The 20,199-nt window shown below is 37.4% G+C and overlaps 1 protein-coding gene across 4 annotated transcripts in view; it reads right to left on the bottom strand.

Annotated features, from left to right (window-relative positions):
- Nucleotides 1-20,166, bottom strand: part of HEATR5B (HEAT repeat containing 5B) — a 105,422-nt gene extending 85,256 nt beyond the window's left edge. For 2 of the 4 annotated variants that reach the window (XM_045079255.1, XM_004765439.3), the window contains exons 1-11: nt 20,084-20,148; nt 19,388-19,467; nt 18,969-19,116; nt 15,731-15,942; nt 12,835-12,943; nt 10,983-11,132; nt 7,397-7,568; nt 5,726-5,883; nt 5,006-5,255; nt 1,847-2,002; nt 1,007-1,257 (exon numbers count right to left, since the gene is read on the bottom strand). In XM_045079255.1, the coding sequence (XP_044935190.1) occupies nt 1,007-1,257; nt 1,847-2,002; nt 5,006-5,255; nt 5,726-5,883; nt 7,397-7,568; nt 10,983-11,132; nt 12,835-12,943; nt 15,731-15,942; nt 18,969-19,094 (1,584 nt within the window). In that variant the 5' untranslated portion in view covers nt 19,095-19,116; nt 19,388-19,467; nt 20,084-20,148. The other 2 variants (XM_004765438.3, XM_045079254.1) reach the window with 2 other exon arrangements.
- Nucleotides 20,167-20,199: the final 33 nt, after the last annotated feature.

Genomic DNA, 20,199 nt, shown 5'->3' on the forward strand with positions numbered 1-20,199 from the left:
AAGCAGCACGTGATTAAATGACACAACAGTAAGACAGATGTAGTCGTGGTCTGCAAAAGGGACGTTATCCTAGATAGGGTAGCTCTAAGGAGACTTCATGAAAGAAATGGCACTTGAATTAGGCTTCTAAACAAACGGATAAGCTTGGTACAGGCAACCAAGAAGGGGGATGACATTCTAATGTGTGCATAACGGCATGAAGGCTGAAAAAGGCATGGGAAGGAAGCAAGATGACTGGTCTAAGTAGAACAGCGGGAAATGAGAACGAATGGGTAGAATGAGGGCGAACCACAGAGGTGCTGGTTTTCCAGACAGAGGGGATTACATTTATTCTCTGAGCACTGCGTAGCCCCAAAGTGTCTCCGAGCTAAAGTGAGACATGGAAGTGGTGTGGGGAGATGGGAGAAAGACTGCAAGCAGGACAATCAGGAGGAGGCAGTCGAAGAACAAAACGAGATGGAAGCCGAGATTCAAGTCGTAGCTATGGAACTCCTAAGAACGAATGAATCTAGTCCCAATGTCCCAGAAAGAATAAGAAGTTAAAAACCTAGCCCTGATCTACATATGTAAAATAATATTTACATAAACACTTAATACTCTTGAGGAAAAAACTGTAATAGTATTAGTAGGTATAGTAGAAAGAAAAAACACCGACTCATAAAAACCATTCAACTATTATTATCAAAATGCTAAATGCAATAACATATTCTCCTGACATCTTTGAATACAACAATATGAATTTTTCTCTCTAAAAGCTGAAAGAAAAGCTCTGATTTCATCATGATTAGTATAAGTGTTTTTTCCCTCTAAAATAAAATGACTCTGTACCCAAATAAAATGTACTATTCGTATGCAGAATTAAATATTATTGGCAAAACACTATTTTTTGTATTACTATAATAAAACTGTTGTTTGATCATCCAGCTAAACATTAAACACAGAAGGCGTTCCAATGAAGATTAAACCCCACATGACAGCACTTAAAATTCCCTGGTCTCTTTCGTACCTTTCCCTTGGCATGAGGAATGCCCAACGGACACTGATGAACTCCGCCTAACAAAGCAGCCATGGCAAAGCTGTATCCGCTAACAGCTTCTGGTGAAGTTTTCAAGTTGTTGAGCCGTTCTGCACACCTGTCTAGAAACGGTGTCAGCTGGAATGGTAATGCCACCGCCACGCAGCGCAAACACCAGGCGGCGGCAAGCCGGGCAGCCATACTTGGATGAAGCAGCACGGAAGTCACAGTTTCCAAAAGTCCTAAAGAGAAATACAAAAACAAATGGCTCTTTAATAAAGTCAAATGATTTCATAAACCACGAGAATACGTGTAACACAGTGATTAAAATCATAAGCATTATGGTTTTACCCAAATACTTTCAGAACTTTGCCAAAAACACATTATCTCAGAAATAGTAGAGAATCTTAAAGGAACATTTTCTACAAAATAGTATAATTATATCCCCAAAAAATGTTGATGTAAAAATTAAATGTTTATTCAACAAATTTTAGCCAATTATTAGAAACAAACTACATAACTCTTTTGTCTCCCTAAACTTTATTTCACTATTAAGTCAACATTCACAAACCTAGTGAATTTTAAATAAAACCCAGCTTTTTAACAAGTAATATGAAAACTACTAATTATAGTTGTTTTCTAATTATAATGTAGTTACTAATATAATTAGTATTATATAACTATAATACTAATATTATAATTATAACACTATAATTAGTACTTACTAATTATAATGGCAAGCAACTAATCAGGAGTTAAATATCAATCACACTTTTAGGACTTTTTTTGAAATGGTAAAGAGAATTCCAGCAAGTAAGTGAATTATCATACCTATAGATGCTTCCTGAATAAGAGGGGATGCGGTAGCGTTCAGGCTCTGCACCAGGCTCCCGAGCTCTTGGAGGGCGCACACCATCACATGCTGGCTTGCTGCAATGTCGGCTGCTCCAGATTTGTTTTCACCACTAGTATCGTTCACTACTGCTTCTGGAAACACATAATCATGTGTTTGATGTGGGTGAATTAAATTGTGACATAATTTTTTTGATTTATACAGTTGACATTTTTATACCAATATTTCCACCAATTGATGCCTGGGTATTAAAAACTCTGACTGTAATTACTTCTTAGCAGAACACCTGTGTAACTAAACACTGAAGTGACTTAAAACACTGTCCAATGACATCACGAAAGTACTGAAATACACACTGAGGGATTTTGCCTGCCTCCAGGAATACACCTGACTTCAGCAAGCAGCAGCAAACCACAGTGTGTATAAAAGCACTGGCTCCCCGGAAAGGCACCTGGGTTCCAATCCCAACTCCACCAGTCATGTCAGCTACGTGACACTGGGCAAGCCACCCCAAGAGTCTCAATTTCTCTATCCACTCAGGGGGTTAAGGGACTATCTCAAAGAGTACTGTGGTGATTAAAAAGTCAATTCACATGAAGAATAGAGCACAATGTTGCCCACAATACACACGCATCAATCTCAGCGGCCATTATTGTTACATTATTATTGTCGCTACCTCAAGTGCTGCAATATATTAATAGCAACACTGTTGAATTACTGACCAGAAAGCAGATCTAAAAGGATACTAGCTTTAGAATTTCTTACTGAGATGTTTCTCAAAGTTCCTGTTAGCTTTGCTGCCCCCTTCCCTGACCTTTCAATAGAACAGAAATGTATTTAACATGAGACAACTGAAGATTCCTTGTCAAGTTACTAATTGAGAATATATTCTGGCCCATAAATCCCAGATGGATATTTAATTCTGCTTTTAAGATTTTTAAAAAATCAAATGGCTAATCTATGACCTAAGATTAATTAACCCTTATAATATAGTAAAACTTCCTTACCTTTTTTGCATTCATTGTGTATTAATAGACTAAAATGAAATCAAAGAGGGGGACACACCATAAGATACTCTTTTTTTTTTTTTTTAAAGATTTTATTTATTTGACAGAGAGAGAGACAGTGAGAAAGGGAACAAGTTGGGGGGCGGGGGGGTGGGAAAGGGAGAAACAGGCTTCCTGCTGAGCAGGGAGCCAATGTGAGGCTCAATCCCAGGACTCTGGGATCATGATCTGAGCCGAAGGAAGCCACTTAACCAACTGAGCCACCCAGGTGCTCCGAGACTTTTACTATAGAGAACAAATGAAGGGTTGCTGGGGGGTGGGTTGGGTTGGGAGGATTGGGTAACTGGGTGATGGGCATTAAGGAGGGCACTTGATCTAATGAGCACTCGATGTTATATACGACTGATGAATCACTAAACAATACCTCTGAAACTAATAATATACTATGTGTTAATTGAATTTAAATTTAAAAATATATAATACATACTAACAGAATACAATAATATATTACAGATTGTAATTTTCATTATGGACCTCTTGATTTTTAGCTATTTCTGGACTTGGAAATGCATGAACTCCATCTTTTGACTGCTAAACCACACCTCCTTGACCAGGTACTCTCTATATCTGGTTTACTATTTTATTCCCACAGTCTGGCACAGTGTCTCTGGCACTTCAACATTTCTTTAACACATCACTGTACAAATACATTTCAAGTTGTGAACCTAGGAGAGATTACTATTTTAATGTAACTAAAGAACAGTACCTCATTAACTTAAACACCCTTTAATTCACAATTCTTAACTTCCAGTTAGCCGTATGCATTTAAAAATGTTGGGCTTGTGGCACCTGGGTGGCTCAGTTGGTTAGGCAGCCAACTCTTAAATTCAGCTCACGTCAAGATCTCAGGGTCACCGCAATGGTCTCTGCACTTACACCAGAGTCTGCTTGTCTTTCTCCCTCTCTTCTTCCTCCCGCATGTGCATTCTCTCTCTCTCTCTCAAATAAACAAATAAAAAATCTTTAAAAAAAAAATGGTTTGCTTGACATGGATGGAACTAGAGTATATTATGCTAAATGAAATAAGTCAGTCAGAGAAAGACAAATACCATATGACCTCACTCACATGTGGAATTTAAGAAAAAAAGCCACAGAAACATATGGGAAGGAGAAAGGGAAAAAGTAGAGAGGGAAATAAATCATTAGAGACTTTTAATGATACAGAACAAACTGAGGGGTGAGGAGGGATGGTGGATGGGAGATGGGCTAGAGGGGTGATGGGTATTAGGGAGGGCACTTGTGACGAGCACTAGGTGTTGTATGTAAGTGACGAACCATTGAATTCTACTCTGGATCCCACAGTCCTGAGATTATGACCTGGATCATAGTCAAGAGTCGGATGCTTAATCAACTGAGCCACTCAGGCATCCCATTAAATTCTTATTTCTAAAACCCACTATTAGGCAATATAATTTGCCTGATTAAAATGGTTAAGAAAACTGAACTGTCCTATGGAATGTATATTTTACCTTGTTCAGTTCCCTAATTGTAATGCAAGCTCCATGAAAGCAGGAACGTTTATTTCACTTGTTATTCAAACCCTGAATTACTGCTTTGCAATCTCAGATGCTCAGTAACTACTTGTTAAATTGAAATATTTATAAAATGGATATTCCTTTTAATTACAAATTAATTGAGGTTTCACAGGATATCCTCTAGTGGGCTAATAACCACCTGCAATTGTTCCTGTCTAAGTCTTCTTATTAAGCCTATTAACAAAAGGAAACAAACACGTGTTTATAAAACAAAAGGCCCAAGTAGAAAACTAAAATAGGTTGTTCCTTAAGGATAGGAAAGCAATATGCTGTTGCATACCAGGAGAGCTAGAACATCAGTACAGAATTCAGCTAGAACACCAAACAATTCAAACGTGCTACTCAAATCTTTAAAAATTCTATTTCACTGTAATTATGTTGTTTTAATAACAAATAAGCATACTCAATAAAAGTGACTAGTAAAATGCAGTCCAGAAAATGCCATGAATTAATAGTCAGATCCATTAGTATTTATTAAGAATAATAATATAAAGCTAAATGACTAAGGAAATCAGCAACACACATCAATTCTTACCTACTGCTTTCATTTGTTTTCCAATAGCTTGGCATATTTCTTTGGCAGCTGCAATCTGGGCTTTTTCACCTAGCAGACTGCCCACAGTAGCTCTTAGGATAAAGGAGACACATCGCCTTGAGTACACAGCTTCTACATGTGTTTGCGTTGCCCGAGGATGGGACACCAGATCAAGTACATGGGACAAGAATGTAGCAAAGCTACGCTCCAACCACTGACCACCCAATGTAGTCACAAAAACAACGTACGCCTATAAATAGAGATATAATTTCAGATAAATTATATAAAAGAATTGAGATTACACCAAGTCAGGATTAGTTTCATAATTATATTGGTGATTACTCATTAATGATAAGTCCAATTGAAATATTAACAAATAAGGGTCACTGGAGAACAGTAAATCTAAATTTCTCAAGCTATTTGAATACTGAATTTAAAACTGAATTATTTTACATCTCATTTTCTGCCAAGTAAAATTTGGGAAAATGTTGTTGGATACTTACATAAATATAGCAGACACAGGCTTATTTACACATCATTAAGAATCTATCTTTCCATATAAGTGTGTAATTTGGAATTTGAATGTAATTCATTCATTTGGTAAAATAAACACTTTGGAAAAACACCAGACAATATTAAAAATCTGTGTGTACTAAGAGTCTTCCATGAGATTTCACCAGCAATGTGAACAGAATTCTTTCATAAGTATGCATTACAAACCTGTGTAACTCCAACTCTTACTTCACGATTAACAGACCCTCCGACTTTTAACATCTCTCCACCACTCTTTAAAAAACCTGATCCTCCACGTAGAAATCCTGTGGCCATGAGTTCTAAGACTTCATCAAATGTCGCTCGCTTCACGTTCTGGCGCATTACTTTCAGGAAGAACAGTAAATTCATAAGCAATATATATTGCTACTAGATAACATTTTCTAATAACTCTAGCTTAAAATTCAAGTAATTATTTCTAAGGATCCTTAAACTACTACAAAGATAGGGTCCTTTCATTTTCTTATAGTCTTTAAATTTATAATGCACTTGTAAAAATAAATTCAATTTTGAAGCAAAAAAAAATTAGGAAAAATGGAAGAAGCTAAAAATTAAAATCAATTCATTAAATCTATGCCAAACACCATCTAATAATGTTAACCTTGACATATGTAACACAACAAGGACAAAGTACATCCACAGCAGATACTAAGTGACTCACAGCCCTCATTCTCAACAGAGTAGATGCAAAGAAACTTTGTCAAGTTCACGCTCTCTAGACAACAGTTAGCAACAGATTAAAATGTCATTGGACTGAAGCTGAAATGACATTCCCTTGTGCAGAAAATGTTTTATAAAGTCTTTCACATATAGGTGCAAACATAATCCTCACAAGATATCTGTAGGAGAGGTATCAAGCTCATGATTAAGTATGTAGAGATCAGAATTTGGCTGCCTGGGTTTGAATTTCAGCTCTGACGCTTATAGAACACTTAAGAGAACACAAATTACACAATCTCATAAGCCTCAATTTCCTTGTTTATAAAGTGGGAATAGTAATAGTACTCATAATTCATAGGGCTTTTGTGAGGACTAAATAAAACAGCTCAGTTATATGCTGAATTCAGTGCCTGGCACATAGCACTTAATAAATGTTACCTCTTATCATCATCATCTAATTGCACAGACTGAAATAATTATCATTAAAGATAAAGAGACTAAAGCTCAAAGGGCTTCACAGCTAATTAACATAAGAGCTAGGACTTGAATCTATTACTTCTGATTCTCCTGCTACACAGAGCTAGAGTAGGGGTGGGGACAGTAGCAGACGTGGCTGGGCTCCCTTACGGTCCACTTACAACCCTCACTGAGGCATCTCTATGGAACTATGAGACACAGCAGAAGCCACATGACAAATGTCTCTGATTCTGCTTACAGTAATGGCCAAAAAGAAAAGAAAAATAATACTGTTCTATAAAAAGGGATCTACTCATCAGAGATTGAAAGTCATATGAAGTGCCAGATTCCAGTCCCTTGAAGATTATAGAAAACCATTATGTAAATTTGCTTGTTTATATATTCAGTATACTTGATATATATCATCTTGTATATTATAACCATAAAAAAATGTCTTGTATTGCATGGAGCACTGGGTGTGATGCATAAACAATGAATTTTGGAACACTGAAAAAAATTAAATTAAATTTAGTTTAAAAAAATGTCTTGTCTATATCAAGGAAAATGCCATTTGGGTAGTTCCATTCCCCGAAAAGGTAGACAAAGACACTTAACAATTTAAATCTTTCAAGTGACTTACCTATAACAAATAGCTTATTTAGATAGATTTCATATACCTTCAAATACCTGTTACAGACTACATCAGGGATTGGTAAATGATACCTGTTGCTTGTTTTGGCATCAACGCTGTAGCCATGACTGTTCCTAAGAGTTTAGACACTGCCACTCGAACCCCATAATTTGAATTTTCCAAAGCCTTAAAGCAGTGAGTGGCAATATTTTCTAATTCAGCAGTCCACATGAACACAGCTTCATTCTGTAGTTCTAGTAGACACTGAAATTTAAAAAATAAATATATAAATACATCCTGGAACTTCCACTTCCAGAGATATAACAACAAGAATCAGATTTACTGTCTCCTGAAATAACCAAAAAATTAAAATACATGAAACAACAGTTTTCAAGACACTGGACATCAATGAAGGATAGAAATCCTTAGGAGATGGAAACAAACTGAACTCTGTAATTGTCCCAGCTTATGGCCTCTAGAGAGTTTTCAGTACTTAGGAGAAGACACTTAACACTGAACTTCTGTACTAGAAAGAAGAAAGGTCTCAAATCAATAACCTCAGCTTTTACCTTAAGAAACTGATGATGTAGAGCAAATTTAGCACAAAGAAATCAGGGGAGAAAAGAGAATAATAAAGATAACAGAGCTGAAATAGAGAACTGAGGAAGAACATAAATAAAACCCAAAGCTGCTTCTTTGAGATGACCAATAAATATGATAAATCTCTAGCCAGACAGATAAAGGAAAAAGATACCAATTACTAAAATTAGGAATAAGAGAGGTCACATTACTACAGATTCAATATATATTAAAAGGACAAAGAGAATATCATAAATAATTTTATGCCAATAAATTTGAAAAATGAAATAGACAACTCACTAAAGAAGAAAGATAACCTAAATAGCCCAGCATTGATTTTTAAAATTGAATTTGTAGGGACAGCTAGGTGGCTCAGTTGGTTAAGCATCCAACTGAGGTCATGACCTTGGAAGGGGAGGTCCTGGGATGCAGCCCCCATGAACAGCTCCTCATTCAGCAGGGAGTCTGCCTGAGATTTTCTCCCTCTACCCCTACCCTCTACACTCACTCATGTGAGTGCTCTCTCTCTCTCAAATAAATAAATAAATCTTAAAATTGAATTTGTACACAAATAAAACTGGGGAAAACTAAACAAGATCAATGGACTATGGCAATGTCAACACTATTATACTAGTTGTAATACTGTATTATACTTTTGCAAGATATTACCTTTGGGAAGAACTGGGTAAAAGTTTATAAAGACATCTCTATATTATTTCTCATAATTGCATGCAAATCTACAATTATCTTTAAGAAATTTAACTGGAAAATAGCAACAACAAAAACAACATAAGAAATCAAATATTAAAACAAAAGACAATTAACAAAATCCAATATCCATTCCTGATAAAACCTCTTAGCAACCTAGGAGTATAAAGGTGCTTCCTCAACTTGATAAAAGTCTTTAAAAAAACCAATACTTAACACTAAATGGCAAAGAACTGAATGCCTCCTCCTTAAGGATCTGGAGTAAGACAAGGATGTTTGCTCTCATGTTTTTAATTCAACATTGCATTGAAGGATTCAGCCACGGCAAAAGGTATCCATATTGGAAAAGAAGTAAAACTGTCTTTATTCTTAGACAACAAGATTGTTTATGTAGAACATCTGATAGAATCTATTAAAAGAGCTGACAGAACTTGTAAGCCATTTATCAACATCAGCATATACAACATCAATATACAAAAATCAATCGGATTTCTGTGTTAGCAATGAACAATTAGAAATTAAAATCTTAAAAATCAATGCCACTTAATATAGCACTGAAAAATATTAAATACTTAGGAATAAATCTGACAAAAGATGTCTAAGACCTATAAATCGAAACCACAAAATGTTGCTAAGAGAAAATAAAGAAGACCTGAATAAATGGCAAGATAGAACATGTTCAAAGATTAGAAGATTTAGTATTGTTAAGATATCAACTCTTCCCGGGGCGCCTGAGTGGCTCAGTGGTTTAAGCCTCTGCCTTCGGCTTGGGTCATGATCTCAGGGTTCTGGGATCAAGACCCACATCGGGCTCTCTGCTCAGCAGGGAGCCTGCTTCCCCCTCTCTCTCTGCCAGCCTTCTGCCTACTTGTGATCTCTCTCTGTCTATTAAAAAAAAAAAAAAGATATCAACTCTTCCCAAATTGATCTACTGATTCATTGTAAAATACCAGCATGAATCAGAATCCCAGCATGCTAATTTTCTAGAAATTTCTAAGTTAATTCTAAAATTCATATGGAAATGCAAAGAGCCTAGAATATATTACTTTGAAAGGAACAAAGTTAGAAAGTTAACACTTCCTGGTTTCAAGACTTATTATGAAGGTACAGTAATTAAAACAGTGTTACGGACATCAAATGTTATGGACATGGCACATAACAGAGTCCAAATATAGACCCATACACATATGGACAACCAACTTTCAACAAAGGTGCAAAAACAATTTATGTGAAGAAAAGACAGTGTTTCCAAAGTGGTACTAGAAAAAGTGAATATACATGTGCAAAAAAAAAAAAAAAAAAACCTTTAATTCATACCTTGTACCATATTTAAAAATTAACTCAAAATGGATCATATATCTCAGTATAAAACTATGAAACTTCCAGAAGGAAACATAAGAGAAACCTTCAGTTAGGGAAAATTTTCTTAGATACAATACAAGCAGCACAGTCTATATAAAAAAAATTGGTAAATTGGACTTTGACAAAATTCAAAACTTCCCTTTTTTTCCTTAGAAAGGCACTATTTAGAGAATGAAAATATAGGCCACAGTGGAGAAAAAGTATTTGCAAATCGTCTATCTGATAAAGAGATACATAAAAACTCTATATAGTACTATCAAAACTCAGTAATAACAAAACGAACAACTCAATAAAATAACAGGCAAAAGATTTGAATAGATTTTTCATCTAAGAAGATATGGATGGCAATAAGCATGTGAAAATATGCTCATCATTGGTCATTAGGGAAATATAAACTAAACACACAATGAGATATGGGTACATATCTATGAGAATGGCCAACATGAGTAAGACAGACAATACCAAATGAGGATCTGGAGGAATTAGAAACCTCATACATTGCTGGTGGAAATGTAAAGTGATACAAGTACTTTGGAAAACAGTTTGGCAATTTTTAAAAAAAGTTAAACAATGAATCTATCGTACAATCCAGTTATTCCATTCCTAGGTATTTACCCAGGTAGAATAATACATACGTTCACACAAAAACTTGTATACAGATGTTCATAGCTTTTTTCCCAATAGCCTATGCTGGAAGCAATTCAAATGTCCTTAACAGGTGAAGGAACAAACTAATTGTGGTACACCCACACAATGACATACTACTACTCAGCAAAGAAAAGAAATGAACTAGCAACACATATAACAATATAGATGAGTCTCAAGGTTAATATGCTGAGTAAAAGAAACCAGACCAAAGAAAGAGGGCCCATACCACATGATTCCATTTGTATATAATTGTACAAACTGAATATAATCCATAGGAACAAAAAGTATGCTATCACGTTTTAAAACTTTAAAAGAAAAAAAAGTCATTGTTTAAGAGGAAGCCAGAAAAGGAATAGCTTTATAAATCAGACAAGTACTAACCTTGGCAACTGCACATCGAACAGCCATCGACCTGTCAGTCAAGAGGGACCTGGCATTCTTGTAAATATCACGATGAGAGGAAGCTGCTGCACCTCCCAGTCCATTCAGAACTTTCTGTAGGCTCATTAAGATTTCACTTCGCCCTTGAGACTAGACATGAACATAAATCAAAACTAAAAACTATGTTGTAAAACAAGTTCCATGTTTAAAGAACATACCAAAACACAAAAGTTTTCTGGGCTTCATGGTTTTGTAGTCTTATCTTTACACTGTAAACAGTAAGTAATGAAAAACAAAATAAAGTAAAATAAAATAAAGTAGCCTAGAAAGTACCTGAAAGGTAAGAATAATTATTAACTTCAATTAAATAATATCTTGCTGAGAAATATGGTTACCACAAGAAAACATATTCTAATGTTCCCACAACATAAAGTACAACTTAATGAGAACATGGAAACAATTTCAAAAACTTCAATATCAATATCTCAAGGGTCCAAACTTTCAGAATGTGAATGGGTAAGCCAAAAGTAGTTAAGTAGTAATATAAACCATCTAAAAGAAGAACCATCCAACACATTTAAAAAACCGGTTACATAGATATAGTAAGCTTTCATCTTATAACTATTTCAAATTTGTTTTCATACTCTTACAGTACTTGGTTCATATTTCTTGGAGTACACTCATTCAAACACAGATCTCTTCCACTAGACTGAAAGTTTTTAAGAGGTCAGGGACCATGTCTTGCTCGTCTTTATATGCTTACTAGCTGACAATATGTCCTCAATCACTGTTTTATAATAAATAACTAGGCAAGTAGTACCCAGAAGAAATGCTGTCCAAGAAATTTTCAGCCTTCTGAGATGGAGGAATTGAACTGTGAGAATCCAGGGCTTGGTCTAGTTTTAGTAACACCAAGTTGATAAGGAACCTTCAAAAGTAACATCAAATTGACATGACAAAACACAACTATTTTTACTCAGTATTAGCTGCTGTGGATTGAAGTGTCCTCCAAGAAGATTCGTTCAGGTCTTAAGCCCCATTACCTGTGAATGTGACTTTATTTGGAAATAAGAAATTAAATAAAGAAAAGGTCATACTCGATTCAGGTGGGCCCTAATTCAATCACTGGTATCCTTACAAGATGAGAAGAATATGGAGGCAGACTACAGATGCACAGGGAAAACACCGTGTAACAATAGAGGCAGAAATTAGAAGTGCATCTAGAAATCAAGGAATACTAAGGAACACCAAGGATTGCCAGCAACCACCAGCAGTGAAGAAAGCCAGGAAGGATTTTTCCAGGAGTCTTCAGAAGCATGGCCCTACCAACACCTTAATTTGGGATTTTTGCTTCCAGAATTGTTAGAAAACAAATTTCTGTTACTGTGGTCATTTATGGCCTAGGCAACTCTAGGAACCTAATACATTAGCTATGGCACAAAAATAAAACAGCAGTGCAAAAATATCCATAGGGCTAAATAAGAAACAATAGCTAAACCTATTTTTGCCAAGGAAAAGCATTCTTTCCCTTCTCACTGAAATATACGGTAATATACATTAAAGAAGGGACAGGTAAACTCTTTTACAAGTATTAATCTTGATTTTATTAACATATAATGTATTATTTGCTTCAGGGGTACAGGTCTGTGAATCATCAGTCTCACACAATTCACAGCACTCAACACAGCACATACCCTCTCCAATGTTCATAACCCAGCCACTCTGTGCAAGTAATAATCTTAAATTACCTTCTTACTAAGCAGTATGAGTACCACAGTGACAGAAAAAAAATACTGACATCTAACTCCTGCCACAAGCAAAACATTTAAATAATATTTGTTATAAAACTTACCTCTGCACTTTTTAGAGATTTCAGAAGATTATTCACTGTCTCTGGAAAAGCACTTCCTAACATTCTCCCCATTTTTTCATAAAATGCTCCAACACAAGCCACTGCAGCCCTATAAGAAGTGATGTTTGCACCCGTCATTGTTCAGATTAATAATACAATTTCACAATACCTTTTTGATTTTCAAAAATCAATTTGTATTGGTGGAGGATGCTTTCAGCTACAAATCCTTAATTCTCAACTTTCAAAAATACCTTGTTTATCTATTCTTTATAATTCCAACAACTATGGTTAATCAAACTGTATTCTTGTTAGAAATATAAGAGAATAAATATATATTCACATATTAAATCATACCTTTCCTTTGGAAAGAAACCCAAGTATTCCTTTCACGAAGACTTCCTAAATTATGTCAGTCTACAATGATTCCTCCTCTTCTCTCATTACATATAAAGTTTAAAGTTAACCACTCATTTTGATAAAAATTAATCTAATTACTGTGTTCTAACTTGACTATTTAAATGTGTATATCTTGGGGGGCCTGGCTGGCTCAGTCCGTAGAGCATGTGACTCTTGATCCCCTCAGGGTCATGAGTTCAAGCCCCAACATTGGGCATAGAGTCTACTTAAAAAATAAATATAAATAAATATAAGTAATGTTATATCTTATCCTACCAGTGGAAATGTAAAATCTGGAAACAGGGAATCTATCTTACACATTTTTTTATTGCACACAGTTCCTGCCTCTTAATATATAAATAATAGTAAAAATTACTCTTAAAATTTATTTTTATGGCTTTCATGGAACATTTGGCTACACAGAAGAAGAAATGTAACAAAAGCCCATCTCTTCAGGACAGAGGAAACCACTCCATCATCAGTTCTATGAATAGCAGAGAAGTGAGTAGCTGTGAGTTTAGTGTACAGGCAGGAGTACAGGACAGAAGTAAAGAGTGTCATCCTAGAAGTCTGGCAGATCTGCGACTAAGTCCTAGAACCTGCCACCTAATAATAGCTACGTATCCTGAGCAAGTTTACTGAGGCGGAGATATTAAATACATATACCTCACTATCACATATGTAATAAATAGGAGAATCAGGGAAACCTTCACCTGGTTGACCCTAAATCCTATGCTTCTTTCAGTATTCTCCAGGCTGCTAACAAAACTAAAAAGGACCAAGGTCACATGCCAGAATATTTAGAGAATTCCTAAACAAAACCCATGAATCCACTGGAAATACATATGAATAATAAGGAATATATAGTAAATTCTACTTAAGCAGAACGAGAAGGTAATGTGTGGATTTGCTAAGTGGTGGAGAACTAAACCATCAAAGTATTAACATAGCTTCAAATTCCAAAATAAACTGGAAAACACTAGGACTCTCTAACCTCTTCTAAAACTTCTGAGATCTACATCTATTCAAAACAACACAAAATCTAATCACAACATACCTGTACAGTTGAGAAAAGACCTAAAATTCAGTGTCCAGGGTCAGAATAATCTCCCCGTTTCCTCTCTAAGCTATTTCACTGGTCCAGGCCCCTTGCATGGCATTCTAGAGATGTGTCCTTGGCCATCCTCTAGTCCCCAAAAGGAACCTTCCTAGGTAACTTTATGTATACCACAGGGTTCCTAATCTCTGCTCCACTTGCCAAAACTACATTCTCAATTCAGAGCTCTGAAATCTGGACCACAACTTCAAACTACCTACTACACACTGTCCCTTGGGTGTTCCCTCCTCTACTGCAAATCAGTGAACCCAGAACTGAACTTCTCATGTTCCCCTCATGACTTGTTTCTTCCATTTTGCATCTTTCTGAAAAGAACTGTAAGTAAAGTATAAAGAACCTACTTTTGCTCCCAATGAGAAGTTTCCTTCACCTAGAAAACAGGTTGGCCAACTACAGCCTGTAGGCCGAATCTGGCCCATCATCCAGCCTGGCACCTGTTTTTGCAAATAAAGTTTAGCTGGAACACAGCTCTTTTATTTACACACAGTCTATGGCAGAGGTGAACAGTTGTCACAGAGATGGACAGTCCACAAAGCCAAAAAGTTACTACCTGGCACATTTCATAAAGTCTGTCAATCCCTGGCCTAACACATCCATCTTCCCATCTAACCACTTACTTGACTAACCACCATGTGTTGTTCCCTGTTGTTGATCTTCGGCTGATACCTCTTTGGGAAGCCTCCTTGACACTGTTCTCCCCTTAGGCCACAGATGAGTTATTTTCCCCTTGACGATACTCCTCACTAGGAATACTAGGCTTATCAGTAGTACAACTGCTGGTTTTCTTATTTGACCCTCTCATAGGATGCACCCTATAGCCATTAACCTGAAGGCTTACTCTGGAAATGTCTATCCATGACCCAAGCCACAAGTATGAGCCAGGAGTTGGGAAGGCCTTAATCTAAGGTCAGTAAACTTGCAAGCAAAAGGTCTCTGCCTCAGCTACTCAATTCTGCCACTAGAGCATGATAGCAGCTACCACCTAAATGAATGGGCATGTCTGTATTCCAATTAAACTTTATTTACCAAATAAGCGGCAGCCTGAATTTGGCCTACTGGCTAGTTTGCTGCGTCCTGCCTCAATCCCATCATCTAGAAATGCTTTACTTTTCTTTCTATCCCAGCCAAGAATATTCTCTCCATCCAAATTTACTAAAAGACCTCTGTGCAAATTGCTGACATCATACCAATTCTGTCGTTTCTAAAAGTCCCAAGCATGATGAAACAGCTTGAAAAAGAACCCCTTCCCCAGACCTACTTAGATCTTTCATTGTCAAGCAACACACCGCAGGTTCCACTCACCTGGGCATCTTTATGGTCAGTGGTCCCTTATTAAGATAAGTTATTCTTAAAAAAAACCAAAACATCACAGTAAGTACTTACAGTTTTGTTGGTAAGTAGGCTGCAGTGTCATCTTTATTTCTGATAATGTCATTACATTTATCAAGCGTTTGAAAAACCGTAAAAGTATCCCCAATGCTATAAAGAGCTGCAAGATTTTTAGCCAACAGTTTTCGTGTAGGTGGTCCAGGCGAACTACTTATTAATCCAGTTAATTGTTCAACAAGTTTTTTCTGTTTTTCCTTTACATCAGTCTGTTACAAAACATAAAGAATATTATCAGTTTTTTCTTATATATGCCTTTGTTACCTTTTAATAAAAATAAAAAAATACTGAACAGTTAAAATCTAGATTACATTAGGCATAAAACCATACATGACAATTTTCAAGATAAGGAACACTTTGGCAAGAGATGAACCATTCTTGGGATGCCTGGGTGGCTCAATCTGTTAAGCATCTGCCTTCGGCTCATATCATAATCCAAGGGTCCTGGGATCAAGTCCTGCATCGGGCTCCTTGCTCAGCAAGGAACCTGCTTCTCCCTCTGCCTGTGCCTGCCACTCTGCCTGCTTGTGCTGTCTCTCTCTCTGACAAATAAATAAATAAAATCTTAAAAAAAAAAAATAAAGAAATGAACCATTCTTTCCTAGATTAAGTATTATCCTTCATTCCCCTCCAATGCCAAAAAGGTAGCTACCAATTAAAGTGACTACTCTAGATCCAAAAAGTTTCCACACCAACTTACTAAGAAACCAACAAAGGATGTAAAATACTGGGCATGTGGACAACTGAAGTCTTAGAACCTAGCAATGCTGCCCTGTAAAAGCAAAGTCAGTAGTTCATAAATTATAGGTCATTGAAGGAAACTGAAAGAAACTTCAAGAGCCGTAGACAGCACAAAAAGAAAAATTCAGATACACCATAATCAATACTGAGAGTTCACTCATTCATTCAAGAAATGCCAGTTGTGCACTTATTAGATGCCATGCGCTATTTTCTAGGCACTGGGATGGAACAGCCAACACAACAAAGTCTCTGCTCTTGTGAACTTACAGTCTAGTGGGGAAAGACAGAGTTTACCAAAGATACAAATGAATAGTGTAAGGTCTGTTTTGTACAGATTAGTAAGAAAAGCCCTACCTGAAAAGAACTGAAGGTGTGAGCTATGCATATATCTGCGAGAAAAACATTCCAGGCAAAGGGAACAAGGGCAAAGGCCCTGAGGTGGAAGCATGTTTAGTTGAGAACAGCAAGATGGCCAGTTCGGCTGGAGCATTGTCAGAGAGAGGAAGTAGTGGATCTAGATTAAGTTGGAAGGGTAGAAGGGACCAAACTGTATAGCGAGCGCCTTACACACCACTGTAAGAATTTTCTATGTCATTCTAAGCAGGAACTTGAAGCACAAGAGGAATGCGATCAGAACGTTTTAACAGGCACATTCTGAATACTGAGCAAAGAATACTCTCCAAGGTATATGGCTGGAATATGGTGAGCACTTAGGAAGTTCCCAGATGAGACATCTGGGAACAATGGCAGTGATGACCAATAACTGAATTCTGGACATACTGGGTGGATAGAACCAATGGACTTGCTGATGTGCATGATGTGAAGTTTGAGAAGAAGAGAGAAGTCAAGAATGACTCTAAGGTTTATGACCTGAGCAACAAGAAGGAAGAAATGGTCGTTTCCTGAGAAGATGAGCACTAGGGAAGGGACAGGTTTAGGATGGGGAAATCAAGAATTTGGCTTTGAGTATCTTAATTTTGAGATGCTGTTTAAGAAAGAGGTAGTTGGGTATATGGGAGTTATTATTGTATAGATGGCAGTAAAAATCACGAGATTATGATATCATTGAAGGAATAAATACCTACAAATACTTTTGTATTTTCCAACTGCACAACAAAACAAAAAATAGAGTAAGTGTTTCAAGGTAGAGGATCAACTATATCAAACGCTGCTGATGGTCAACTAGGACAGAACACTGACCACTGGCTGGAAGAATCTGAGATCACTGATGACTAACCAAGATCATTTCAGTGAAATGTAGGCAACAAATTCTCACTTAGAAGGAGTTTAAGAGAAAAGAGAAACTTTGAGCTAAGAACTGTAAATGAATCTATGCATTAAATTTGTCTCTCCAGAAATACTACTAAAATGATACTAAAGGGCAACCTGCCCCCACCCCCCAAAGAGCCCAAATCTACAAGAGCAAAGAAAATGGTAAAATAATCAACAGAAAATATAGAGGCCAGGTATCTCAAATAGGGAAAGCTGAGAAGAGACCCAACTTACATCACAGAATCCCATAAAGCTCATGTTTGTTTTGTTGTTGTTCAAAGCTCTAGGCACTTTTGGAGGAAAGACTGAAGTTGCGCCTAGAGCTAGAGGAAATGGTTGAGAGTCTAGATGCTGTAAGACTCTCTTGCATCTCTCCTCCACTCCAGACTTAGAGAGCTCAGCACAGCTGTGAGCTGGGAAAACTGCACTGAAGACAGGGGGATTAAATGGAAGTTTACATACTGGACGTTGAAGCTCCTAGCCATCCCGAATTCCTAGAATCTAGGCAGCTGCTGACACACTATAGGACACTAGAGTAGAAATGTCCATTCCAGGGAATGAGTAGCTACGAGAAACCTATGATACCAATGTCAGGAGTTCCTCAAACAATAGGACTAGCTACAGTGAAGCACAGTTAATGAACTTCATCCTGCCCAGGGAACTTACTACTCACTCTTAACCCACTGAGCCACCCAGGCACCCCCTACTCACTCTTAAATTTGAACAGATGCCAAACATCATCAGGTATTTGAGGAAAGCATCTAATATTAAAGACAGAAAATAAAATGTACACACAAGGAAAAGCAACTAGGATAAAAGAGATTGTGTAGGCAGAAGAAAACAGAAAGGGGAAAAAAACCAATTATAATTCCTCAGAGAGATAAGTGAAGATACTGGGATTGCTAGGCAGCACTTTAGGACCACTTGAAGTTGGAGATAAATGAATATAAAATGACAGCAGTCATATCATATTTTTCTCCAGTCACAATCAGTTGTCCAGGCAGATACATGAAGTAGGCAAAAGTTAAAATGAGATTCAGGTCTTGCAACAAGACAGAAAAAGGACAGACAACAATTCCTATTCCAGTGCTATATTCTCAATTCCATAAGTGACCTCACAACCTTCCCAAAACATAATGTTTGTTTTATCACAAATCATGAACATATAATATGCTTCGTTATGTAAACCCGGCTGGAAAAGAAAAAAAAAAAAAAACCATACCTTGTTGGCAGCAACCAAGACTTTATCAAGAAATCGCAACCATTCAAAGATAAAAACTGGTCTCTTTGCCTCAGTGATTTGAGCCAAAGCTTCTTCATTTAGCAATAAACTGTGGGCTAGCTCCATTACTGAAGTTTAAAAGTCACACCTAAATAAATTTAAAAATACTTGTTAGGATTTTTTAATGTTAAAAGTCAAGTTTAATGAATGTAACCACTTAAAAAATGAAAAGTAGGGCTTTACTTTTCACTTCATTTGGGGGAAATTTACACAATTTCTTTGAGATTAAACCCAAAAACCGAATTCTAAAGGACCAGCCTAAAACGAAAACAAACATAAATGAAAGTCATGCGTGGTGAGGAAGAATGAACAAAGGAATAAACGGAAAGTTAAAATAAATTTTGTAAATAGCAGGGCACCTGGCTGGCTGAGTCAGTAGAGCCTGCGACTCTTGAACTTGGAATTGTGGGTTCGAGTCCCTCGTTCGGCATAGAGATTACTTAAAATATAAAATATATAAATACATATGGCAAATAAGGCATTATCCCAGAAGAAAAATGCGTAGCAAAATGCATGTCATTAACTTATTCCATAAATGGTAAAACTTCGGCAAGATCAAACACCAGCTGGGCCTGACAATCCATCCTCCTCTTTTCCAGCCCACTGCTCGGTGCACAGCACCCTTACCCTCCCCTGGCCCAGGAGGACGTCAAAACTCCCAGCATAAAGATGTCAAACTGGAGGTCTCCAAAAGCCTTCCTATTGGGATGGGGTGACGGAGCCACATCCCCGTGGCAACCCCGGGCGCTGCGCGAAATGCAGCCCGCAGAGGCTGTGCGCGCTGCAGGTCCGGGTTAACCCGGCTACTCGGAGGACCCCCGTAGCTCAGTCCCGGGCCTAGGGGAAATGCAAGAGCCCGCCGCGGGCCTCAACAGGGCCATTCGGGCTGTCAACCGTAGGTGACGGTGGTCCGGAACCGAGCCTGGAGACTGAGAAAGGAAAATGTTCATTACAAACTCGATTTTCCTCTCCAGCCCTCTGAAAACGTAACGGGGGGCAGGGGGTTGTGTGCATGTCACCGTGCATGCTTTGGCGGCAGACGGGGGTGGCCTCACCTCCTACTCTGGCAGGGGCTGAACAGCTGAGTTCCGGGGCGAGAAGCATCTGCCAAACGACCCGGATGCCCCGCCTCCCGCGCTCCGGCCGGCAGGAAACGAATGTAGAACGCATG

This window comes from Mustela putorius, unplaced genomic scaffold (genome assembly GCF_011764305.1).
Source record: "Mustela putorius furo isolate JIRA1106 unplaced genomic scaffold, ASM1176430v1.1 tig00000281_pilon_pilon_pilon, whole genome shotgun sequence".
Lineage (NCBI taxonomy): Eukaryota > Metazoa > Chordata > Mammalia > Carnivora > Mustelidae > Mustela > Mustela putorius.